The sequence below is a fragment of the Notolepis coatsorum genome, assembly GCF_963971535.1.
Source record: "Notolepis coatsorum genome assembly, chromosome: 19".
NCBI lineage: Eukaryota > Metazoa > Chordata > Actinopteri > Aulopiformes > Paralepididae > Notolepis > Notolepis coatsorum.
Genome location: NC_140183.1, coordinates 46791143 through 46818777, shown reverse-complemented (window position 1 = coordinate 46818777; position 27635 = coordinate 46791143). Strand labels below are relative to the sequence as shown.

Here is a 27635-nt window from a genome sequence, read left to right as displayed (position 1 = left end):
TCTGCATCCCCTTAACAATTGTGTGTATTGAGCTGTACTGCAGATATATTTCAATTGCCTTACTTATTTACATAAGTATTATAGGCCTACAGCAGTATTGTACAGACAGTAACTATAGAGAGTGTGCTGACCTACGGTGTGTCTGTGTGGTTCTCCAGCTGCACAAAGGCAGAGCAAGAGGCTCTACAGAGGGTGGTGAAGGCGGCAGGCAGGATCGTCGGGACTCCTCTACCAAACATCACCTCCGTCTTCACCTCCCGCTGCCTCCACCGCTCCAAGTGTATCATCAAGGACCAGTCTCACCCAGCACATCACCTCTTTCAGCTCCTTCCCCCAGGGAGGAGATACCGGTCCATACATGCCAAGAGTTCAAGATTTAAGAACAGCTTTTTCCCCCAAGCAGTCAGACTGTTAAACGCTCATTGACTGTCCCCTCACGTGCACCATGCACTTACCTGGACTTGATAATCACTGTTACCACTCATCATGCACTTTATTTAAAATATTCTGTTATGTACAGTGTTATATGTGTTGTTCATGTATGTATATATTGTACTATGGTCTGTGGGAGCTCCCCTGAAATTTCGTTGTATACTGTGCAATGACAATTATTCTATTCTATCTTGAATGAATGAGTTTATTTATTTCGAACATAAATTGAAAATAAATAATAATAAAAAACAAGTAATAAACAGATGAAAAAAAACAAGCAGTTCATGTACAATATTGTAAAATAGCTTAGACATAGCCTACTTGCATATAATAGTCATGTATAATAATTCCTTATTTCATGGCGATCCATATTTATTATGAAACTGGCACTAGGGCGCCATATGACCGATGACATGTACTGTGTGGTTTGTTTGGTAATTTAGATCCCCAGTATTTGGTGGCTTAGCCAACTGCTGCTCTCTGGGGTCAAACATAAGAAACATTTAATTGAGAATAGAATAAACACAAGTGCAATAAAATAAAATAAGAATGTGCGGGTGACTTCAAAGATTTGTGAAGCCCCATCTACAGTGTGACATCACAACCCCCCAATTAATTAATAATAATGGTAGTTTTCTCAGAAAGGTTGTTCATCACTGGGTAGCTCATCTTGTTTCTCATACATGGACCTGCTTTTAGCAACCCAGCACAATATCCAGCCCAATAATAATAATAAATATTTGTATAGCACATTTCATACAAGAATTGCAGCTCAAAGTGCTTCACCGCTGTGTAACGTTTATGAGATTTTAAATGTCTTTTAAATGTGTTTTATAGCTTTTTATGGGTTTTCTTGCTAAAGCTTGCTTGATATTGCCTTCAGTGATATACTGACTGGATTTAGTCTGGAAATCTGCTTGGATTACCTGCTTGGATAAACAAACAAGCCTGCTAGGAGCAGCCAGCTAACACCAGGCCAGGCCATGCCCAGGCTCCAGCAGCAGCCAGCTACCACCAGGCCAGGCCCTGCAGCAGCTCAGGCCAACCGGGCTGCACCAGGCCACCAGGCTAGTAGTAGCCTAGCTGCTACCAGCCATCACCACCAGGCCAGCCCCAGCCTACCAGCTACCAGCCACCAGGCCAGCCCCAGGCTACACCATCAGGCCAGGCCCAGGCATCACCAGCCCAGCTAACACCATCAGGCCAGGCCCAGGCTTCACCATCAGGCCAGGCCCAGGCTTCACCATCAGGCCAGGCCCAGACATCACCAGCCCAGCTACCACCATCAGGCCAGGCCCAGGCTTCACCATCAGGCCAGACCCAGGCTTCACCATCAAGCCAGGCCCAGACATCACCAGCCCAGCTACCACCATCAGGCCATGCCCAGGCATCACCAGCCCAGCTACCACCATCAGGCCAGGTCCAGGCTTCACCATCAGGCCAGGCCCAGGCATCACCAGCCCAGCTATCACCATCAGGCCAGGTCCAGGCTTCACCATCAGGCCAGGCCCAGGCATCACCAGCCCAGCTACCACCATCAGGCCAGGCCCAGGCTTCACCATCAGGCCAGGCCCAGGCTACACCATCAGGCCAGTTTAACTGTTTAACTGTGTAGAGGGGCATTTCTTGTACTGAAATACCGCACAGGGATAGCACACTGGATCCTTCTGAACAGCTGTTTCAGCTGGAGCATTTTATAGACAAACATTACGACAATATCAACATGTCGCAACAGAAGCCTGTGAAACTTAACATTCAGACAAAGTCACCGAAGATTACAGACTGTATTAAGCCCAAACTGAGTAAAAGATCACGTTCTGACATTGAAGATGCAGAGGAAGCTTCATTGGAGGAAGCGCTGACAATAAGAGAGGTTGACATGAATCTAACATTACAGGCCATCAATAAGAGACTTGATAAACTGGATATGTTGGACTTGATGATGCAGGAAATTAAGAGCCTCAAAGAAAGCTTGGAGTTCAGTCAGAGACAAATTGATGAGCTGGTCAAGGATAATGCTGAGCTGAAAGGAAAAGTGGAATACATGGGAAACAAAGTAGACATAATTGAGATAGACAACAGGAAGTTGAAGGAATCTCTTCTGGATGTACAGTGTAGGTCTATGCAAGACAATCTGGTTTTTACAGGGATAGCAGAGAAGGAGAGCAAGGACTGTGAAACAGTCATAAGGGAGTTTATGACCAGCTATCACACCTATCACACCTATCACACCTCTCACACCTATCACACCTATCACACCTCTCACACCGATCCCACCTATCACACCTCTCACACCTATCACACCTATCACACCTATCACACCTCTCACACCGATCCCACCTCTCACACCTATCACACCTATCACACCTCTCACACCTATCACACCTATCACACCGATCCCACCTATCACACCTATCACACCTCTCACACCTCTCACACCTATCACACCTATCACACCTCTATACCCATTCTGCAATCTGTTAATAAAGTTTTCAATCAATCAATCAATCAATCAATCCGGGCCTGTGATGTCACTGTACCCATTCTGCAATCTGTTAATAAAGTTTTCAATCAATCAATCAATCAATCAATCCGGGCCTGTGACATCACTGTACCCATTCTGCAATCTGTTAATAAAGTTTTCAATCAATCAATCAATCAATCAATCAATCAATCCGGGCCTGTCACGGTCACTGTACCCATTCTGCAATCTGTTAATAAAGTTTTCAATCAATCAATCAATCAATCCGGGCCTGTCACGGTCACTGTACCCATTCTACAATCTGTTAATAAAGTTTTCAATCAATCAATCAATCAATCAATCCGGGCCTGTGATGTCACTGTACCCATTCTGCAATCTGTTAATAAAGTTTTCAATCAATCAATCAATCAATCAATCCGGGCCTGTGACATCACTGTACCCATTCTGCAATCTGTTAATAAAGTTTTCAATCAATCAATCAATCAATCAATCAATCAATCAATCAATCAATCCGGGCCTGTCACGGTCACTGTACCCATTCTGCAATCTGTTAATAAAGTTTTCAATCAATCAATCAATCAATCCGGGCCTGTCACGGTCACTGTACCCATTCTACAATCTGTTAATAAAGTTTTCAATCAATCAATCAATCAATCAAACAATCAATCAATCGGTCACTGTACCCATTCTACAATCTGTTAATAAAGTTTTCAATCAATCAATCAGGGCCTGTGGCGGTCACGTGTACCCATTCTGCAATCTAAAGTTTTCAATCAATCAATCAATCAATCGCGCAGTGCAACGTGACCCAAATCAGCCAATGCCCGCAGTGCAACACTCCAATTCAGCCATTGGGTGGGACGGTCACGTGACCCAAATCAGCCAATGGAAGCGTGCAGGACCTCAGCCTGCGGGACCTCAGCCTGCGGGACCCCAGCCTGCTGGTGCTGTGGTTCTGCAGCTAGATACTATTGCCTCCCCCTCCCCCTCCCCATACTCCACCCCAACCTCTACCGACGCCAGACACTGCATGCTTAGCGCGGCATCCTTCTAGTGGCAGACCATGTCATTTCACACGCGTATCAGCTTCCCCCTCTGTAGTTTGGCATCTGGGGCACACTGGGGAACCTCTTGTAAAAGGACTATGAGTGTCTACAAAAAACGATTTTGTGTGTGCGTCTGATCCTGGACTCCCAAGCTGGAGACGAAAAGAAGGAGCAGCATATTCATGATCGCTTTGCCCCCGCGGCAGAGGATGGTCCCAGCGGGGAAATGAAACGATCTGGCTGTTCGACAGAAAGTGTTCACGCCATACCTGTAAATACGACAAGACGTTAAAGGATATCATGAAGGAGAACGGTGGATAAAAACGATTTTGTCAAATAGGTAGCATATCATTTCACAGAGAAAGGACACAGAAACCTCCGCCGTGCATGGAAAATCATTTTGAATTTTGAAAAGGACTGACGCACAGAACTTTATTCTTTCAAACAAATTAATATGATACATTTCTGGATCTTTTCTTTTGGCGAGACGCGGACGCTGGTTAATCGTAGTCCTCGCGAAGCCATAATCTGACCCTATCGCGTTCTCAATTTACAACCCACCGCTAAAATGAGTAGTTGAAAAGCTCACTTTCTCGTCAACATATATGCATTAAAATCGACAAAATTGCGAATATTTACAAACATTTTAATACACGACCTGACGACCATTAACTTCACAGCCAGACCACATTGGTTTAGTCTGGTGGGAGCATTAGGACAATGAGGTTTGTAGGCAAATAGCAACACCTTCCAGTGCACCAGGGAATAGCTAATGTAATAAACAGATATCTTATATTAATGAGTAACCAGCTCTATGCTCAAGTCAACATAAAGAGTTATCAGGCACTGCCATATTTCATTGTTTAGTAGTCTAGGGCTTTATTTCAAGGGCAAAAGTTAGGCTACAGTAGCTTCCTGTTATTCAGTTGTATGTACGTAATAAAAAATAAAGCAATAGCATTGGTATAATGCAGCAATAACACTGGGAATATGATCATTGTATTTCCCCCCTAAGACCAAAGACAGGTAGATTTCAGAGAAAATGCATACTTCCATTTGCAGTTGAATTCACACTGGATCTATCTGGCATTACTATTTTTCTCAGGCCATGTCTGTATAGACATAGGTGTTGGAGAATCATATCATAGTGTTATTGAATGTTCTATGTATAGAAGCATGCATTGTCTTCAGTCTGAACCGTTACTCAAACTCATTGCACCATGAGAGACTACTGCCTCTTCCATGATACACACACACTCCAGCAGCCACCTTAACAACATGCTCTATCCACTCAGCCTAAGTCTTCCAGAAGCTACTATCGTGAATCACTGATTGACCGGCTGAACCTCAATCTACTTCTCATTGGCATCATTCGGTGCATGCTGTTCCATTTTAAAGCTACACAGTGCCCCCCCCCCCATTAAACTTCCACTGAGCCAGATTATAAATTGTTGAATTTAGGAGCAGCACGAGACCGTAACCCGAAGCTGAGGGTACTTCCTCCCACAGTAACTCTATGACTCGCAGCCCTTCAGCTTGACCAGACCATCTCCAGCCAAAGAGTCTTATGATTTAGACAGCGCAGGTTGAAAGGTAAAGAGTCTCCTGATTTAGACAGTGCAGGTTGAAAGGTAAAGAGTTCTGATTTACACAGCGCAGGTTGAAAGGTAAAGAGTCTCCTGATTTAGACCGGGGAGGTTGAAAGGTAAAGTGTCTCCTGATTTAGACCTGGGAGGTTGAAAGCTACCACCACCAGGTGCTAAAGTGGCAGTGACAAGGTCACAGGCCGGATCCGACCTCCTCCTTTTCCCTGCCGGCACCCCTTCCCCCACCAGCCCAGAGTGGCAGGTCCAGCATCGGCTGAAGAGGAGGAGGAGGAGAACGAGACATTCGGGCGGACTGCGTTCTGAGCCCCACCACCATCACCACGAGATTTCCCACATAAACACTTGTAGGGGGGAGGGATCACTTCCTCTTGGTGTTTGGATGTTTCTATCATCACTGACGTGAAGGAGGGGTCCCCCTCCTCCTTGCTGAGATTCTAGCTGTGGTCATACCTGGAACAGCTGCTGAGGCTTGCCTTGTCTGTCTGTCTCTCTCTCTCTGTCAGGCGTGAGTGTGTCTGTGAGAGAGGGGAGTGTGTGTGTGTGTGTGTATGTGCTGGCATCATTGCTGGCCACAATCCTTTCCTCAGCCAGGATGCCTGACTCTGTACGGACGATGCTGTTGCTGCTACCTGTGGTCCTCCTGGCACTGCAAGGTGAGTGAGCAGTGGGTTTTTGTTGCCATGGCGATGCCCCCATGGTAACGCCTTGGCATGCATGAGCCCCCATCCAATCACCTTCACTTTGTGTATGTTTTGTGTTGTTTATTCATGAGTTTGCTGCTGTTTGGACTTGATGTGGCCCACTTCAGTTGTCTTTGTCTCTGTTGGTTCTGAGCTGGTTTGAAGTGAAGAGGAGAGGGTGATATATGCATCTAGTCAGTTTATTTGTGTGTGTGTGCAGACATGTGCTAGGGCTGCCCCCCTCTTGGTCAGTTCAACTCTTTAGTCAATCTGTCCATTTTTACGTTTGTTTTGATGTTGAATGAATTATTTCCTGAAAAGTGACACTCTACAATAATCGCTAGTTTTCATTTCTTTAGTTGAGGACCGCACTTGCGCATGAGAAGGCTCTTGATTTTGTGCTGACATGTATGTGTCCACGTTGTACCCTCATGTTGTGCATGTGGATCTGCGTACAGATGTGCCACGACAGTGCCAGTAGAGCCTCTTTTCCCTTATTGTGCTGAATTGCTCACTAAAAGCCTTAACCAGCTGCTGTTGTTTTCAGAGTAGAGTAATGAGATGAGGCCATGTGGTGGCATTAAGATGAAGGACACGCACACACACACATACAAACAAACGTATTAGCAGCAGCCATCGCAGTATGGCAGAGTCTAGAACAGTGTAGATTAGGCTTCACTCTTCCTCGGTGTATGTGTGTGTGTGTGTGTGTGTGTCACATCTCTGGCTTTCCAGAATGCTGAATCTTTGGATGGAATTCATATAAACCACACATTTCCTACAGCAACACATAACCCCCTGGGACGCCACATTACATCTTGTATACGTTCTCAATTAGGCAGTGCAGCAAGGCCAGGCATGAAGTAAACAGCCTTGGAAAATGAGTTCTTGCTTTAAAATGCTAATGCCCTGGCCGGGAATATGGCACAAATTCCCTGTGGTGCTATTCCTGCATCTGTACATGAGGGCTGTTGATCATCCATCTCTCCCTGCAGAATGCTATGACAGGGTCACGGTGCCTGGCCCTCCACGTGGAAACATTGTTTGGGTTGACTTCATGATTGCCTGGAGAAAGCACATACACTCCATGCGGATATCCGATTTGTAGATGGGATCTGTTCCTATGTGACGGCAGCGGTGATTGAATGAAGATATGTGTTGTTCTGACTAAATATCCTAGGCTTTGTTGTGTGATCATGATCACACAGTAATCGTGGGTTTGTTAGTAGCAGAGTCTACATTTCTCTGCAGTGTGGGGGGCATCTTTTAAGCTTTTATTATTATTATTATTATTATTATTATTATTATTATTATTATTATTATTATTATTATTATTATTATTATTATTATTATTATTATTATTATTATTATTATTATTATTATTATATATTTTTTTTTTATCAGGAATAATCTCAATCTCGCTGATGTGGCCGGGGCACTAAGAGAGAACATTAAAGGGAAGTGTCTTAAACCAGAGAATTACAGGCAGTTTATCCCCTTCTACCAGACACCCTTGTTCTCTCAATCTGACCCGACCTCTCCAAAATACACACACACACACACTCCCTGGTAAAAACACAACCATGTTTGTGACCACAAATGTGATTTATGATGACTTTTGAAAAGCTGTTGTAGCCCGACTCGTAGTTCAGTGTCTCCGGACATGCTCTCGCTACGCACTGTGCTGCGTGGAATGAGGGTTACGATAGTGCCAAGCTGGACAAAAAGGTCACAGAGTGAGAAGAGAGACATGAAGTAAGGCTGTTATACAACCCAGCTTGTGTAATGCTGCTGGGTAAACAGATGCTGGTCTGGTGACCCTATAGCCAGTGGGTGAGCTGAGGACAGGCCAGACAGACCATAGTGAGAGCACATCTGGAGCCAACCAGGGAGAGAATGTAGGACTAGAAACAGATTGAGCAAGAAAGAAAATACTGGCCTGTATAGTCAAGTGTTCCTTTATTAATCGCCTTGGGGAGATTCAAGTGTCATATCACTGCAGCATGGGGGAGGGGGGTGGTGGGTAGAGCACTAACACTAGCAGTATTGGGGGTTCCTGCTCAATGGGTAAAACATGGCACCAACATAGCCAAAACTGAAGGTTGTATATATCTCATGGCACTAACATTGCCGAGGTTAGTGATTCAATTCCCAATCGGGCCACAGACACAGAAATCCACGCACTCGAAATAAAAGCATTTATCGACACGTTATATTATTTCTCAACACGATGCTCAGTGTCGTACGGTAAGCGAGGTTCAAACCCACAGCCTCTCACACACCGCAAGCTCTGTCTCTCCTCCCTCCTAATCAGCTTTGAGGGACACTGAATCAGAGCAGTGTACAGGACGGCCTAAGTGCTCCCGCCCCCCTCCTCCGATGTGGCATAATGTAAACTGTCCTAATCAATCGTCTGAGTCATTCGTCCTTGCCTCCTGACAAGAGGCCACCGTTGAGTCTCATAAAGCTTAATCTCATAGAAGTGCAGCCTTGAAAAGTGGCCATACAGACCGACACAGACCCATCTGAGCAGACCCACTGGGCTGTACAAGGCTTGCTAAACAGAGGAGGTCAATGTTAACAGGATGGTAGACGTGGCAGGGTGGCTTCTTAGCCCAGAGCGGTTTTGAGATCCACTCCATGATATCAGCCAGACCTCTGTAATAAAAATTACATTATCCTCGACATACAAGCCTTTCGTTTACTTAGCCTATGGATAAGTTGTCTTAAGGTTGAACTGGAGAATGATTGGTTGGTTGGTTGGTTGGTTGATTGGCTGGATGGAGGGATGGATGAGTGGATGGGTGTGTGGTAGGGGTGGAAATCATCAGAGGCCCCCCATGATACTAGAGTCATGATATTGTAATATTGCGATATATTGTGATATTGCAATTTATTACCTTTTTTCAACTGGAAATTATTCTGTTTTAACTGGAAATATCTGTTTTTATCAAATAAGATATTTTTTGTCTGTTCACCTCACTCCAATCATTTCTATTGTAGCATAATAGGATTGTCAAGCAAAAATCTTTTTTACATTTTTATATATATGATTGATTGATTATTTTATTTCAGTGTCATGCACACAAAGTGCCCAACCCTCATGGGTTTATAAGACACCAAATGACTGTTGCAGTGGTCCATTATTTCATTACATTTAATTACATTACCTAAATACAGATTACAGCTTGGCCTTAAACAAAGAATTCTGCCTTCTCTCCCAAACCTTTTTTTCCTGCTACAATAAAAGTTCCCTTCCTGAAGCACAACTCAAGTTTTTCATATTCATCCCGGGCAAGAAAATCAACATGAATGGAAGACATTTTCCTAGACTAGAGAACATACTTCCCTTACATCCTTGTAGACGGGACAGTAAAACAAAACCTCATTTTGTTTAACCTCATTCTCAATTTCACCGTGATCACACACCAAACAAAGTCTGTCCTCCCCTGGGGTGGCATTAAATCTGCTGGTCTCTAGGGCTAGCGGTAATGTCCCTGACCGAATCTGTGCACATAATTACATATTATTTTAAAATATTGATACTTGGTGCCAGTGTATCGATATAATATTGCATACAAAATATTATCGCTGTATCAATCTTTTAGTGAAACGGGGGACCCTGATGTAAACAAGACGAAAGTCTTTCTCTGGTCTGCATCCCCTTAACAATTGTGTGTACAAGATACAAGATACAAGCGTTTTATTTGTCACGGCATACAGGTATACAGTAAAATGTGGGGGGTCTCGCCCGCAATGATGTGCATAATACAAGTAATAATATAAGAGTCCAACCAATAGAGCGACATAGTGCAATAAACAAGTAAACAAAGTAGGCATATCGGTATCTGTACATGAGCTATTTACAGAGCATGCCACAGGTCCTGTGGCAGTGCAGTACACTGTTAGCTACGGATGAGGCATTGGGTCTTTATGTACACTGCTATACAATGCTATATTATACGATCTCAAGCTATACTATTCTTGAAGTGATCTTTCCTTCTGTAAAGTGTCCATAGTGTGAGCGTGTGCAGCATGAGTGTGTATGTGCTCATGTTAAAGTGGCTGCTAGTGTGTGAGCGTGTACAGTGTGTGTGTTGTGTGTGTGCTCATGTGTGCTTGTGCGTGGAGAGTTCAGTGTTCAAGGCTCTGATGGCCTGGGGGAAGAAGCTGAGCCTAAGTCTCTCTGTCCTCGTTACTGTATTGAGCTGTACTGTATTGTACCCATTCTGCAATCTGTTAATAAAATGTTCAATCAATCAATCAAATTAGTGGGTGGATGCAGCTATTTGTCAGCTCTTACAAGGAGCAGCTGCTCCAAACATATCCCTTCCTGATTGATGCACTTATTTGAGTGGGTTCCAATCAGAACGACGGCTGAGAATGTGAATGGAGACAGTACAGCCTTCTCCTCAATCATGCCCCATCTGTGGCCTTTGTGTGAGACTCTGCAGGACTTAGGATGTGCCTCAATGGTGGCGTCTGAAGGACTTTTCATTTAGATTTGAATCATAGATTCAGTTGTGATTTGCAGTTTGCCTCAAATGGGATCTATTCTAATCCACTAATCTGGAGCATATGGAGATATCACAGAGGTTTGGTGCTGTAATCTGATTGGGTGGTGTATGCCCCCTGCTTGCTTGCCTTTTTCCTGCCACACACACACACACACACACACACACACACACACACACACACACACACACACACACACACACACACACACACACACACACACACACACACACACACACACACACACACACACACACACACACACACACACACACACACACACACACACACACACACACACACAACACACACACACCTGTGCCCTTGTTCTTCCAGCTGCGAGACAGGGGCTAGAAATGCTCTAGGTCTAGGGTGCCTTGGAGCTGCTGGAGGGTGGTGGGTGAGAGGGGTTGAGAACATTATATATTATATTGAGGGTAAAGAGTGGTTCTGTGACGGACATAAACAACCATTAGATGAGAAATTGTGTGTGTTCTCCAAATGACCCATCATATATCTTAGACTGCGTCGATGAAGTGAATCAGGGGCCGCACCAACGGGAGTTTCTGGGAAGGGAGAAGATGATTCAATATCATGAGATCAATGTGCTAATGTGATAGAAACAGAGTGATGGGCCAGACAGAACATCAAGGGCACTCTCAGATATGTGGTCAGAGATACTGTATATCAAACACTGTAACCAGGCTCCCATCAACACATAAGACGTACAAGAAACTGTGTTTGTAGAGTTAAAAGATTAATTATTAAAATTATTAATGATTAAAAGGTTTTAATCGTCTGATCATTTAGTTCATCATCCATTTGCACTGATGGATATAGGGCAACAAAAGATACCTCTACATTACATGTGACATGTAAAGTATCAATCTGGCCAAAGTTACTAGCCTACACCAGGCTTTCCCAACCATGGAGATCAGACCCCGAATGAGGTCACCTGATATGAGATGGTGTCACTTGGAGAAAAGTTGTTATTTTAGAATGGAAAAACCTTCGAGCAACAAGTAAAACCCCAAATGCTTCTTGCCAAGGAGTTGTCATTGTGGTTCTGTGTAGCTCAATAGGTAGAGTGCTTGCTGTTCTGAGCGTAGTTGAAACAATGCCTGGGTTAGGGGTTCGATTCCCCCTGCGGCCACCCATACTGAAGGTCATTCTCTCTTGTAAAGCACTATGCATCCTAGTATTAGAAAAGCACTATAGCAATGCAGGAATTTGTTAATTAATTTAGCAGCCCACAAATACAGCTTGATGTCTGTCCCCTGAGAGGTGAGGCATTGTATTTATCCCATAGGCCTTCCCTAAACATAGGGATAATGTGAACTCACAATTTAGTTGAGTATTACAAATGTTGGGGTTGTGGTGGAACCAGAGAAGTTAATCGTGCGTGTGGTCAAATCTTCATGGTTGATACAAATGTAAACATAAATCAAATACAATTTTAGATTCAGGAGTTCAGTAGAGGACTTGACTTTCTATGGCCAGGAGAAAGGATGAAGCACCTCCCTCCACCCTGTGAGTTTGCCTCTTAAGCTTTCTGGGAGAAAGGGGGTGGGGGAGGGACCAACAGGTGAGGGGAGAGGAATAATAATAATAATGATAATAATGCAGGACCTGTTCAGAGGTCTTTAATTGGCATGCAATTATCCTCAATGTTTAGCGGTTAGCACACACGGTTAGCATACACACACACACACACCGGAACACACACGCATGCATTGTCTCTTGTAGGATCGCCGATGCGATTCGTCTCTGCGATTAACCCATCCCATCGTTCTTCCCCCCAAGGGCAGCCGGGAGCAGACAGGCGTCGGCGAGGGCCGCGCCAGGGGACCAATCCAAGTGCTCCTGCCCGTCTTCGTCAAGGACGCCACAGCGTTAGCGATCTGTTGTTGTGCATGTTTTTCCATTGGGTTTATCTTATCGGGGGGAAACCCTTGCGAGCACGGGGAGAACATGCAAACTCCACACAGAAAGGCCTGGGAGATACCCCACCTGGGTACCTGGCATCATGGAAACCTGGTCCCCAAGCGGGAATCGAACCCTGGACCTTCTTGCTGTGAGGCGACAGTGTTAACCACTACACCACCGTGCCGGGGAGGATATAGGGAGGAGGGTGTTAAGAGAGGCCTTAGGCTTAGAGGGAACTTCCACATGGTCAAATTAATATTCTGACCTACATTTTGGGCCGTCTGCCATAAAAGTTTTGGAACCTCTTTCCTCCGTGTTGTTGCATAAATCCAAGGATGGGTGCTGTGGAGGAAATTAGCCGGAGACAAGGATATACTCAGTCAAATAGACTTGGTTATTACAGATTTACTAACTCAAACAGAGTATCGAAATACAAGTTAGTCAAGAGTTATGGCGGATGACTCCACAGGGTACAAGGCCAGGATACCAGCACTCCCAGAATAATGTTAACGTAGACCTTTATACTAGAGTTGTTCCGATACCGATACTGGTATCGGAAAAGCCGCCGATACTGGCTAAAATGCTGGTATCGGTATCGGCGAGTACCCTCTAATGCTGCGCTCCGATACCATATGACGTAATTTATCAACAACACTGTGGTCTGTTGAGTAAGCATTATAAAACAAACGTGTGCTTAATCGATTAAAGTGTCAATGCCATTTGTCATTTTAACAGCAGATACTTTCTTAAATGTCATCGTCCCGACAGAGCGGTGTTGACGGCGAGCTCATGGGTTCGCTTGGTGGCTGGTGTTATTAGCATTGAACGGCTAACCGAAAGCTAGCTTTAACATTACCTTGGCTAAAGTTGGGGCTATTCATATAATCCAGCAATAATGGCTGCAGACCTGCAAGCAAAGTACAGCAAGTTGGCAAAGGAGTATTCCAAGTTAAATCACAATGTCACCAGTAACGTTACAGTCTTCTATGGTCTTCCCATATACCGGTAGCTCATGCTAGCTAACGGTAACGTTGTCATTGCACAATTGCACGTCGCGTACACAATTAATGACATGTTGCGGACAGCCATATCGGCGACAATGTTTAGCTTTTAGTGCCAAATGATAAGAGTCTGAGGCGGAGTCTCAAAAGAGAATGTTGAATATTTATTGTGCAAAAATCAAAACAGATCCGATTCCGACTGCTACTGAACGGAGCCTTGTAGACAGACTGAGTAGGGTATATCTGCAGAGCCAGTGGGTAGCGAGTGCAGCAACGTATAATGTCCGTGTGGATCATTGGAGTAGGGTATATCTGCAGTGCTGAAGCCCCATACTCATTGATTAATGATACTAATACAAATCTATACAATCACCTGTTGTTGAATAAATACCATTACTTTCTAGTTATGACTAAAAAACAGTATATATAAAACAGTATTTGTTAAAAAAAAAAAAAAAAAATTATATTTATAAAAAATTTATATAATATCGTTTTTTTTTTTTTTTTATGTATGCACTGGTATCGGATAAGTATCGGTATCGGCCGATACCCAAAGCTTAGGTATCGGAATCGGATCGGAAAGGAAAAAATGGTATCGGAACATCTCTACTTTATACCTGACCAAAGGGGGTGTGGTCAGGTGATCAAGTAGTCAAAGTCAGCTTTATTGTCAGTTCCCATAATGTGCAAGACAAGCAGAAAAATGAAATTATGTTCCCCCCTTCCCACGGTGTATATAAAAAGATCTCGACAATATAAACATGAAGTAACATATAGGACACAATATACAACACACAATATACAGGACTAGGAAAGAGATATGAGGATTATTGGGTCAGGGAGGGGCTGGAGAAGGGGGAAAGAGGGGGAGACACAAATGGGTATTCGACATACAAAGGTAAGGTGGGGGAGGTGTTAAGACAAGATGTCTACCACAGTGCCATTTGCCGTTTTCACTTTGCCGCCATCTTTGTTTTCGTAAATGAATCGCTATGAACACGTTTCAATGAGCTGATGACCAATTCCCTTCCCTGCATTTCAAAACATGAGAACTATGGCAGTGGAAAACAATCTGAGTCAGGTAATCATGAGCTTGTACATACACAAGGATACCAAATACATCAACCGTACTGACCTTAACCATGATGAAATTGAAACTGTTTGGATTGAAATCTTATTAGACAGGGCGAAACCAGTACTAGTAGGCACAATCTATAGACCACCAGAACAGAGTGGCTTTTATGACACACTTGATGGGTGTTTAGCTGGGGTGGAGGGGGTAGAAAAAATTCTTATTGGGGACTGGAACACGGATATGCTGCGTAAATCAGCACCCGTCTTCAAGGCCTTCAGTAGGTTTTCTGATCTGCACGGTTTCAGCCAGCTAATAACCCAACCCACAAGGGTATGCGATTCGACACAAACCACCATTGACCTCATTTTGACCACTGACAAGTCAATGATCTCCAGTAAAGGGGTGATAGCATGTGGGTTAAGTGATCATTATATGATTTTCTGTACCCGCAAAAAGCTAAAACAGAAGGCCGGCTGTCACAAAACAGTCACATCTAGAGACCTCAAAACTTACTCTAGAGAGGCCTTTAACCTAGAACTGGGGAGCTTGGACTGGTCAGATGAACTCAGTGGTACACAGGTTGAAGAAACATGGCTTGGATTCAAAACCAAATTCACAGCAATACTCAACAACATGGCACCGATAAGAACCACCAGGGTTAAAAATCGCGCTGAGGCATGGATGCACACTGAAATACTGGCCGCTATGAAAACCAGAGACAAAAAATGCTCTGAACTTCATAAAAGTCAGACAAAGCTTTCCAAAAGCTCAAACAGTGAACTCCAAGCCCACGTGGTTGAACTAAAAATCCAAAGAAACAGACTAAGAAATGACGTAACCACCATGATCAGAACCGCAAAAAGAAATTTCATCAACGACAAAACTGAGGAAAACAAAAACAAACCCCGCGAACTTTGGAAATTACTCAATAATCAACTAGGCTGCAGTAAAAAACTTAAAACCAGATTCTCAAACATAAACATAAAGACGGACAACACGCTCATCACAGACAAGCTGGATGTAGCCAATTACTTAAACATCTTCTTCACAAACATAGCCACAACACTGGTAAACAAACTACCCTCCCACTCAGGGCATTATGGGGTAGAACACATAGTAGCATACTACAAAAACCTAGGGGTCCACAAAGACGACTTCAAACTTGAAATGGTAACAACCGATGAGGTACTCAAAAAATTGAGCGCCCTCCAACCTAACAAGGCCACTGGCCATGACAACATCCCCTCCAAATTCCTCAGAGACGCAGCAGCCGCCATCACCCCAGTCATCACACACATAATAAACCTCTCTATAAAACAGGGGCACGTCCCCAAGGACTTCAAAATTGCGAGAGTGACCCCTCTACACAAAAAGGGCAGCAAATTAGACCCAGGCAACTACCGCCCTGTTTCTATTCTTACCTCCATCTCGAAAGTCATGGAGAAAATAGTCTATGAACAGGTCGAAAAGTACTTGGCGGAAAAAAATCTAATCTACGAATTCCAATCTGGCTTCAGAACGTCCCACTCCACTGACACATGCCTCCTCTATTTGAACGACCACATCAAACAAGAGGTGGACGCGGGCAAATACTGCGGCATGGTCATGCTGGACCTACAAAAGGCCTTCGACACTGTCAATCACTCCATTCTAATGGACAAGCTAAAAGCAATTGGTTTTGATAGCTTATCAGTGAGCTGGATGCAATCCTACCTGGAGGGGAGAGAACAGATGGTAGAGGTAAACGGTACTCTACCCCCCCCCCCTCACAGTGAGCTGTGGTGTTCCACAAGGAAGCATACTAGGACCGCTACTCTTCCTAATTTATGCAAATGACATGTCGTCAGCCTGTGACTGCAACTTGTTCCTGTTTGCGGACGACTCAGCCCTGCTGGTCTCTGACAAGAACAAATTGCAGGTTGAAAAAACCCTCAGCACGGAACTAGGCAAAATCTGCATATGGCTCGCTGATAACAAACTATCATTACACATGGGCAAAACAGAGTCCATTCTCTTCGGTTCAAATAACAAACTCAGCAAGACCGACGGATTCTCAGTTACAGTGGGTGACAATATTGTCACAAGGAAAGACGAAATGACCTACCTGGGTTCCATCCTAGAGGCAAATCTTTCCTGTGACAAAATGGCATCCAATGTAATAAAAAAAGTCAACCAACGAACTAGATTCTTGTACCGGATCTCCTCTCTGGTAAACAAGAATACCCTGAAGACTCTGGCAGGAGCACTCATTCAAGGGTACTATGACTATGCGTGCACCTCATGGTACCAAAGCACCTCAAAGGCGCTTAAAACAAAATTACAAACATCACAAAACAAACTGGTCAGACTACTACTTGACCTGAACCCCAGAACCCACCTCACCCCTGCCCACTTTGCCAACCTAGGATGGCTTAGAGTAGACGACAGAGTACAGCAACTTGCAATGGGCCTGGTCTACAAGATACACTATACGACCGGGGTGCCCATGTACATGTCAAAATACTTCCCAAAGGTCAGTGAATACCACAACCACTACACCAGAGGAAGCTCAACAAATCATGTTAAACCCAGATTCGGCTCAAACAAGGGACTAAACACGTTTAGCAATTATGCCACAACAATGTGGAACGCCCTACCCAAAGCTGTAAAGGAATGTGAATCCCTGCCCACATTCAAAACCGCTCTTAAAGAGCACCTACGGGAGGCTGCAATTCGAAACTGGCCACCGTAAATGCCCAAAACCCCCACCACCTCCTAATAGACAGTCTCCTCACCACCGCATGTATATATTCCCTCCCCGCCGTATGTATATTTCCCTCCCACCCACCCACCCCCTCCTAATGTACAGTCCCCTCCCCATCATATGTATATACTCTGTCAGGATCTAGGGGTAACAGTACTGTATATTTGAATACCGTTATGTCACAAATGTATCAGTACTAAATACCTATATGTCCCTATGCCATAAATGTCATGTATGTTGTGTATGTCATAAATGTCTATATGAATTGAAAATGGGGGACCCTGATGGAAACAAGACAAACGTCTTTCTCAGGTCTGCATCCCCTTAACAATTGTATGTATTGAGCCGTACTGTATTGTACCCATTCTGCAATCTGTTAAATAAAGTTTTCATTCATTCATTCATTCATTGTAGTTCCCATATATTCTATATTCTGCCTGATTTGACTATTTCGGTTCTTGAAGTGGCATTTCTTTTATAGCTAGGTTTTAACATTGAAGTGAATGGGCACATCCACATTCATACCTCACATTACATCAGACTTGACCACTATGGCGGCGATGTGAATAAAGTGAATGTTTGTCTCATCAGGAGAACCTGCTGTAATCTACCTGTAGAAAGTTGTTGTTCTGAGTGTAGGTAGAGTTGGCGCTCTCACAACATGTCTCCAGACCAATGTCCCTCAATCTCTGTCTCGTTTGACCCTATTTGACCTTAACCCAATGTTCTCAAATTTGAAGTGAGAGAAATTTGATAATAAATGAATGAACGATAAAGGAACAACGCTCATAGAGACCATTCAATGTAGACGTGTAATACCTTTATATACTCTATTTATTGATCTCGCTCTCTAAAATAACACAATGATGATCACAAGGCACACAGAAGAAACCACGGATAAATCACTCGGAAGGCGAGAGAATGAGAGGAAGACAGAGAGACATAGAGACCGAGAGGAAGACCAGGGAGCTGCAGTCACCATGTCGGGCCTGTAGAGAAAGGGAGACCAATAACCACAGAGGTTCGTTAAGTGCTTTTTCCACTGGGTGTCAAAATGCTCTCTCATGCTCTCACGAATGACGTGCTGTATCGCTCATAAACAAACCTCACTGAGTTAGTGGGCATTAGTGTGTCCGTGTGTGTAGTTGGTTGCGTGCATGTGGGTATGTGTCAGTGCCAATTAAAGCTGTGCAAGGACAAACAAGCATTATGAACCAGGATGTAGACAGATCATGTTCTCCACAGAGACATCGCTGGATGGACGGGAGCAAAAGGACATTTTCGACGTCGATATTCTGTAAAGGACATTTCCAGTAAAGCCTGGACTACTTCTGTGGCAGAGAAAGGCTTTGAACGTGACAGTTCTTTACTTTTTCACATTTCTTTACACATTCACCAAGTTGAATAATAGGCCTTTGAGCTGTGGAATTTATGATTATTAATGAATGCGTCCCCATATGCACTAACAACTAGGGATGTGCATGACTGACAAATCATTTTCGAATTGTCTACTGTTCTTAAAACAGAATATTTTAATATTCAACCCCCCCCCTCCAACCACCCCCAAACATTATTTTTTAATTATATAAAAAAGATATTGTTACTTTCTGTTTCAGATTAAATTCAGTTAAAATGTTCAGTTTCAGTTAAATTCAGTTATTCTTTTTAATAGAATGGATCATTAAAATCGAAGGGTATTACACATAAATAGGCACTTCAGAATCTGAAGTTCAGATAATCCTTCAGAACGTTGATGGCTCAGCTGACCGACAATAAATCAAAATGACACCATTCACCATCGTAGTCTATAATAATAGAATTGCATTGGCCTACCAATCGGTTTTAATAAACAAACATAAACAGTAGCATGTGCATCTTTTAGATCAATTAGGCTATGGAAATTAGGCTGCCTCTAAATATAAAAAGGAATTAAATAAGAATGGTTTGCTTCAATAAAAATTTTAAAAGGATTTTATAAATAAAAAAAAAAAATTGACTCTGACATGAACATCGAATGTGGAAACTGGCATAGACTATTCGAATATTCTAACTCATCCCTACTAACAACAGGGCTGTTGCTGTGTTCTCAAACAGGTGTGTCCCAATGGATGAAAATCCTAGAGAGAGATGTAAAGATAAACAAAGAGAGACAAAGAGTTGTTTGGGACATGGAGTGGCAAAAGGCATGTTCTGTATAAGCCAGTGGAGCATGTCAATTTACCAAAATCAGTGGCCATGGCTGCTCTGGATGTGACAGCTCTGTGTAGTTAGAGAGTGGAGGAGACTCACCATTCGGGTCCGTTCCAGTCCGTTCCGTCCTCGTTCTGTCCTTGGGTGCAAACTTCCCCCCTCCCTCTCCCCCCTCTAGTTTGCGTACACACTCAGTCTTGGTGCGCTCTGGGTTTTGTTTACGGTTTGCGTTTTGAGCGTGTAAGCTTGCCGTAGGCGATGATGTCACGCTCGAAAATTTAAACACAGGAAGAGTGTTAACACGGCGGTGGAGACTGGATGCTGATATAAAAGAAACAAATAACCAATAAATATGAAGTTATATTTGAACCTCTGTTGTCAAGCCTTGTCAATATAACCCACCCCCCTTTTCTCACAAATGGAACTGGTGTCGTGCAGTCCGCTTGAGCGTTTTCCAAGGGTTAATGCTAAGCTAATGCTAGTTAGCTTACGCTAACGCTAGTTAGCTTAGCCTATTACTAGTCTATCTAGTCTACTAGACCTATCTACTAGTTAGCAGCTAACATTAGCCCATCACTCGCGGCAATTATATTGCATGTCAGTTGATGGAACTGGTGTCGTGGATTCCGCTTTGAGCGTTTCCCAGGGTTAACGCTAAGCTAACGCTAGTTAGCTTAGCCTGTTCAGCAGCTGTTCAGCAGCTAACATTAGCCCATCGCTCGCATGTCATTGATCTACCGGTCGACCACGGCCGACTGGTTGGGCACCACTGGTCTAATAGAAATAAATGCATTCGAACAAGAAACCAATGTATAGACATAGCAATGGCAAACAAAATCGCCAGGCCTAATGCGAGCCAGGGAAGTGTTGTGCTTTGTAACGTGGCTTCATGTTTTCATCCACTGAGCTGTGAGGCTCCACATGCTTGTTTGGTTGAGGTCTGAACTCGCAAATTGCCCATAAATATAGTTTTTGTGGGTATTGTCCAGTTGTTGCTGTGTGTTTTTATCTGCCCAAAATTCAAGCAAGCATGAAAGCATTACAGTAACGACGTTGTGTGTGTCACGCCCCCCGCTCCCACTAGCGCGCACCCGAGACCACCTATTTCAGCGGTCCAGGTTTGGAGCGAGTCAGCGTCCCGGGGGACGGGGGGGAGCGTTCTCAGTAGAATGAATGAATGAATGACACACCCTTTTCTGGTGTGATCCGGCGCTGATTCGACCCCGAATGGTGAGAAAGGGCCCTAACAGTTCAGTACAATGGTTCATGGAAAGTTCTTGGTGTCAAGGGAAATGTCATGGATGCTTGGCATTTCCCCAGGCTCTGTGTGTGTGTGTGTGTGTGTGTGTGTGTGTGTGTGTGTGTCACTGTACACAGGTAGCAAATCTGTCATGGAAACGGGTGTTCTCTCATCTCCTTTTCTCTCCACCAGTCACTTCCTATCCTTTTCTCTCTGTCCTCATCTCTGGTTAGCTGACCTTCCTACCTTCTCTATAGCCCATAGCAGTCACCTGAGAGCAGTCTGATAGCCTTTTCTGTAGCTAAATCAGTTCTTTAGTTATTTTGCCCCCCCCCCCCCCCCCCAGGGGCATACACCAGACTAAATTGATATGAGGGATTAACCACCCTGCCCCCTGTCAATAAAATCTCCTAATCCGCTGTTCCTGGAATATTCATTGCATAACCCTTTACCCCTGTCATCCACAGATTATGCAATGGATTTGAACATTGCATGCTATGTATGTGTGTGTGGCTTTACTCAGGGAGAATGGATGCTGTGTGGGCCTGGGTTGGTTCACCCTGCACTTTGAATGTGTCTTCCTCCCTTGGTCTGTTTATCTGTCTTGTCCTGTCCTGTCCTTTGTCCCCTCAACTCTCAGCTTTGAACAGTCAGCAGCATCGTTGCTTCCCTTGCACAATGTCCTCTCTCACCCCCCCTCTCTCTCTCTATCTCTCTAAGTAGCCTAATGCTATTGTGCTTGGTTGATTATATCATACGTCTCTCTCTCTCTGTCAATCTCTCTCCTGTCTGTGTCTTGTTGCTGCAGCTGTAGTGCATCAGCAGCACTCTCCCTCCTGTCTTACTGCATCCCCTGTATGTCTCCTGCCATTCGTTGGATGATCTGTCTGTCAAAATGTTTGTAATGCATCTGCATTTCAGGTCCCACCTCCTTCTCTTTGAGTGGTCAATATGTCAGCCATCTCAAGCCGTTATATGTGTGTGTGTGTGTGTGTGTGACGTGTGTGTTTGTTTGTTACAGCATGGACTGTTCTGCTTCCATGTCTATTAGGGCTGAACAATTCATTGAAATTGTATGGAATTATCACAACATGGCCTCTAGTGCAATATCCAAATCACAAAAGGCCCGATATTTTTAAAAGGCTAAATGTGTGTCAAAATACCATTCTGAATGAAGTAGTGCTGCTGAGACGTCTTGGACTACAGACTTAAGAAAACATCTTTGTTTGTTACAGATCTCCACAAAAATCACATCATGGTCATTTTAATTTCTTTCAGCGAAAATTAGAATAATGAAGCAAGAAATTGCCATTCCTTCCAATGTTGTGAATCATATTCATATATATCAGTAAAAGAATAATCACAATTAGATATTTTTTCCAAATCATTCAGAATCAGCCCTAATGTATAATGTCAGTGATCTGAGTCTCTCTCTCTCTCTCTCTCTCTCTCTCTCTCTCTCTCTCTCTCTCTCTCTCTCTCTCTCTCTCTCTCTCTCTCTCTCTCTCTCTCTCTCTCTCTCTCTCTCTCTCTCTCTGTAGTCTCTCTGGTTAAGTAGCTTATGTGATGGAATTGTGTTGTGATCTTAACTTTCTCTACTCCCCCTCCTCCTCCCTTCCTTCTTCTCTTCTCCTCTCTGCAGTATCATCAAGCATTAAAAGCCTATCCCCCCACCTCCTCCTATGCTTTGGTAGAAATGGTTGTTGTTGTAGAAGGCTGTGCTAACTCTCTCTCTCTCTCTCTCTCTCTCTCTCTCTCTCTCTCTCTCTCTCTCTCTCTCTCTCTCTCTCTCTTTCCTCCCTCATTCCTCATTCCTTCTTCCCCCCATTCCCCCTGTTTTTGCCTGTTTCTCCCCCTTCTTTCTCTGCAGTGTGGTGGTATCTTTCTCTCTCTCTCTCTCTCACTCTCTCTCTGTCTCTGTCTCTCTGTCTCATGAAAGTATTGCAATAATTGCATTCCAGAGAGTGCTTCAAAGAAAGAGCATTCTCTTATTGGCATTGGAGGAGGAGGAAGATGATGATGATGATGATGTGAAACTCAACCCAAACGACTTGATAATCTTTCAGAGCCACTGTTCTTTTGACCAGCCGTGTACTATGTGTCTCCCTGTTACCCTTCACCCCCCCTTCATCTTACAATTCAAAACAAAAGCATCCCCAAAGGTCAAAGTTGAAAATAGATCATTGATTGAGAGCGATGGTGGCGCGTCAATGGAAGCTGCAGGGTGCAGGTGTGAGAGAGAGAAACACTCACAGGAGTTACAGGTGTGTTACTGTCGGCCCGTTGAGGTAATGACGGCATATATAGACTCACGCTTCTATATATGGATTTAGCCCGGTCCGACTGCAAGGAAGTAGCGATTATTATAGCATCGCTCACTGCAATCTGTTTATTTCCCCTCAGTCTCTCAAGTCCAAACAGTCCAAATGTAGACTGCCTCAGAAATATAACATTTTAAATGTTTTATATTTTAACATATTGTGATTATCCCAATTCAAAATAAATCCTTAACTGAAATGATGAGTGGAAATAAAAAAAAAAATTAAAGCAAGAACTAAAAGCTACAGTATGCCCAGACAGAAAACAACCAGCATGTCATGAGCGATGGGAGCAAGCACGCAAATACAGAGTCACTTTGTTTTGTGACTAGTACCGTCCAGACAGTTTTGCCTGCACATATTTAAAATATTAGAAAACACCAGAGCTTTGCCCCTGTATCAACCTTTTTCTCAAGCCACGGGTTCATGAAAAAAAGGATGATGCCCCCCCCCCCCCATGGCTCTTGCCTCAAAACCAACATACCATACTAGAAATAGAGTAATACCTTGAAAAATAACATTGCTAACTGTATGTTCATCCTTTCTCCCCATGCTGTAGTGTCTCTGTGCCATGCTGCCTGTGTGGAAGTGGATTCAGACAAGGAGGCTGTGGCTCACGAAGGCTTCAAGCTGGGCTGTATCTCCTGTAAGATGAGGGGCGAGGTGCGTGCCACTGCCACAGTGGAGTGGCACTTCATGGCCAGCGATGAGGCCGAGTTTATCCCTGTGAGTACAGCCTGCTCAGGGACTCGTACTGTATTTAGCCAAGCATTGGAGCATGGGCCTTCATTCTGGGGCTTCCCCGCCAAGGGTTGCTGGTGCAAAACCCCAACAGGAGGGTCTAGAACTTGGACTCTATGGGTCGGCAGTTCTGTGTACGCAGTCACAGTCCTCATGGAACTGTTATGAGTTTCTGTCGAGTTTGACCTCTTAACACTTTGGATGCCCAACCCGAGTTTTCTCGGGTTTACCCCCCGCGGGTTGAATGCCCATAACGAGAATATTCGTTTTTTTTTTATTAGCGATCTGAATTCATATCTCAACCGAGTCTACCGTTGGTAAATCAGCCACTCCAGGCGCTCATATGTGAAAAAAGCGCCCCCTATCGTCTCCCAGATGGTAATTCACCCTTTTGCATTGGACTCAATGAAAAGGCATGAGAAAAAAAAACCCTGACTCCACATTTTACTTCTCACGCATGTGACCGGAGTCGATCAGCTTCATTCTGGACCCTCAGAGCAGCGGGATTATGTGTTGTACAGTATACACGGTGGATCAATAAAAGGATCGATTTTCGGAATGGCGATCAGGAATTGGAATAATCCATTTGGATACCATCTGATCTCAGGTAAGGAATCTATTTTACCAGTATTAGGATAATCAGACCCGTTTTCACGGAGATATACGCTTTTTCTTTTTTTTGTGATATGGCTGTTTGACTCTAAGAGCGATCAGGAACTGAGAGAATCGATTTTCAGCGCGCGGCACTAGCGTGCACACGTACACACATACTATCGATAATCTAGCGTTTATTTGAAAACTATTCATAAATAGGCCAACAAATGACAACGTTCTAGAATATTACAGTACGGGGCGATTATCATGGAATCCTCTTTTTTTTTCTCGTGAAAACGAGGGGGTTTCTAAATGCTATGAAACGGAAATGAACCGATAAAAAAACAATCTGCTTCGACAATGTTGACTGGAAATAGGTCATTGATAATGCGACGGGCAGATTAGACACATAGCCATAATTTAAAACATAGATTAGGCGATATTAATGTTAACATTGAAGTGGATGTGGGCATTCAAGCACTAAATGTGCGCCCCCTGCTGGGCATTCAAAGTGTTAACAGGCGCCCCCAAAATTGGCCATTGTATTTTTCGTTTTTGAGGACTTTTTGCAAACCAAAATACTATACTTTATACTATATACTACCATATGCATGAGCCTGGTCTCTTTTGAAAGATGACATTCTGAAGTTTCTGATACAATAAGGAAAACTCACCTTTAGTGCTAATGAAATAGAGTAACATAGGTCTGAACTTGAGTTATAGAAAAACTTGTTACTCACGAGACACATAGCCTGAAGTATTATGTAGTACATGTCGAAATTTCATAAAGATCCGTTCAGAAATTTGTGATTAGGAGTGATTTTGGTAAACTGTACAAAAGAAAAGCTCAGTTTTCAATTCATTCAGCGGTTTTTCTCTTCCTGTTTTCGCTTGTGACTTTTCACCTAGATCCCTGATTCGTACATCCCCAGGTGGGGTATCATTGGAAAGCCACACTCATTGGCTACAACCCTATCCAATCATTTTCGAGATCGCCAAATGATTGACGGAACTAGAGCCCCAAGAGTCGGGAGTAGTATTTGCGCAATACCGTGTACTTCGTGCAAGCCTCACATATCGGCATGTAACTCGAGAACCGCTGAGCGGATTTTGTCACCTAAAAGGGCTATCGACAGGTAACAAATGGGGCTTTAGTTCGATATATATATTGTATAGACAAATATGCACAACCGAGCCACTAAAGGTCGCCAAAGTGCAGGTGTGCAAATCGTCCTCAAGAGGGCCCACATGTGGGCCCCCACCTGATAAGAGTAACTCGTCTTATCCGTTCCAAAGATTTTAACCCTTTCACTACCATCTGTAGTGTGGTAGTTAACCCTTTGTCATGTGGCAGTGAAAGGGTTAACCTTCTGTATTGTCGTAGTGAAAGGGTTAAAAGGCTTTCTGTCTTCCATCCGCCACCATCCTCAATTCCTCCATGACCCAGAAATGGAAAGGTTTCTTGCCATATTTAAGGTCGTTCCAAAGCCATGGGAAACACACAGAGGAAGCCTGAGGTTTCCTCACTTGTCTCCTCCAGCATACATATGTGTGTCCTCATGCGGAAGCGTTTTTTTCCAAGATCTCGGCCATAGGCTGTTAAAAAGGACAGAATTGCCTTCCTCTTTGCTAGTTTCTGGAGACCCCGAACATTCCAGGAGCAGAGCTTAAAGCTTTCAGAATTAGACATAGCCATAGAATATTAGGGGATATGTAGACAGGGCAGACCTAGAAGGGCCTATAGGTACACCATCTTTGCTTATTTTCAATAGTAAACACACGTGTCTCGAGCCATACATTAAAAACATTAAAAACATAGAAATGCGGAACCAGTGGGCCTTTCCCCAACATCACAGGGACTTACCATCGATTCTACAACCCTCAAACCTACCATAAGTAGATTACTTTCTGGGGCGGCTATGTGGCGCAGTGGGCAAGGCGTTCGCCACCAATGCAGCAGATGCTGGGTTCGAGCCCAGCTCTCGGCATTGCTACCAGCTTGGCTGGTCGTTCATACTAATACAATTGGCAGTATTAGGGGGTGGGAAGCTGGTGGGTGGGGATCGGACGTTGTGGACAGCGACTCCTACAGGTCTGTTGGTGCGCCTGCGCAGCAGAATCAGGAAGCAACGAGGGCAGCGTGTCCCTCGCCGCTGAGAGATCGCGCTGTACAGGTGAAAAGATGCGACAGCTGCCTCCTCGTGTACCGGAGGGGACATGTGATGCAAGGCTTGGTCCACATTGCAGCCGGCCTGTGGGAGGCATGGCCTAACAGCGTTCGAGACAGGGGAGGGTAGAATTGGACAATACGAAATTGAGATGGGAGAAAAATTGAAAACGGGAGAAAAAGTAGATGCAAAAAAAAGTAGATTACTTTCTCAGTGGCTGCCTGAGAGAGAGAGGGAGAGAGAGAGATAAAGAGTGAGAGGAGCTTCTGTCGGGGAAACAAACACACGCATTTACACACACACAACCTGACCGGCGCGCGGGGAAACACAAACACACACGCATTTTACACACAACCTGACCGGCGAGTGTGGAGGGTCTTCTCCCTGGTAGACTCGTAGAGAGAGAGAGGGACCGCGCGCAGGAGTGTGTAAATGTGTGTGCGCACGGGGCTGGTGTGGGGCTATTCCCTGGGATATCACTGTCAAAATATCTTTGACTCCCACGCGCACGCCCATATTCCGATCCGTGCAATAATATTCACAGCGGTATATATTGTCATTTGAAACAAGTTACCAATGCATTGTCCCATGGGATTATGCCTCCCGCGGCGAAATTAATTAGTATCCCCCTCAATCTTTCTACCTCTCTCTCTGTGCCAGTCGCAGACTGTGGGCGACTGTCACTCAAAGCGCTTATGGGCAGAGCCCAGCAAAAACAGCTTGGAATCTTGAAGTCGAAAACTTTTGCTTTTGAGTAATTGATTAAAAATATAAAACAATTAATTTTTTGGAAAAAAACTTTACAGATGTGTTCCATAGACTCACAGGAATTTTGTAAAGTTGCCCAAATAGTGAAAGGAATAGCAATGCATGTCCC

General features: G+C 44.1%; 1 protein-coding gene across 1 annotated transcript in view; it reads left to right on the top strand.

The window, feature by feature from the left end:
* Positions 1–6159: 6159 nt before the first annotated feature.
* scn1ba (sodium channel, voltage-gated, type I, beta a) overlaps positions 6160–27635 on the top strand; it is a gene marked incomplete at both ends in the record, with an annotated part of 49904 nt that continues 28428 nt past the window's right edge. The window contains 2 exons of the mRNA XM_084336639.1: positions 6160–6220; positions 23815–23981. Of these exons, the coding sequence (XP_084192765.1) occupies positions 6160–6220; positions 23815–23981 (228 nt within the window). The remainder of the gene's footprint in view (positions 6221–23814; positions 23982–27635) is intronic.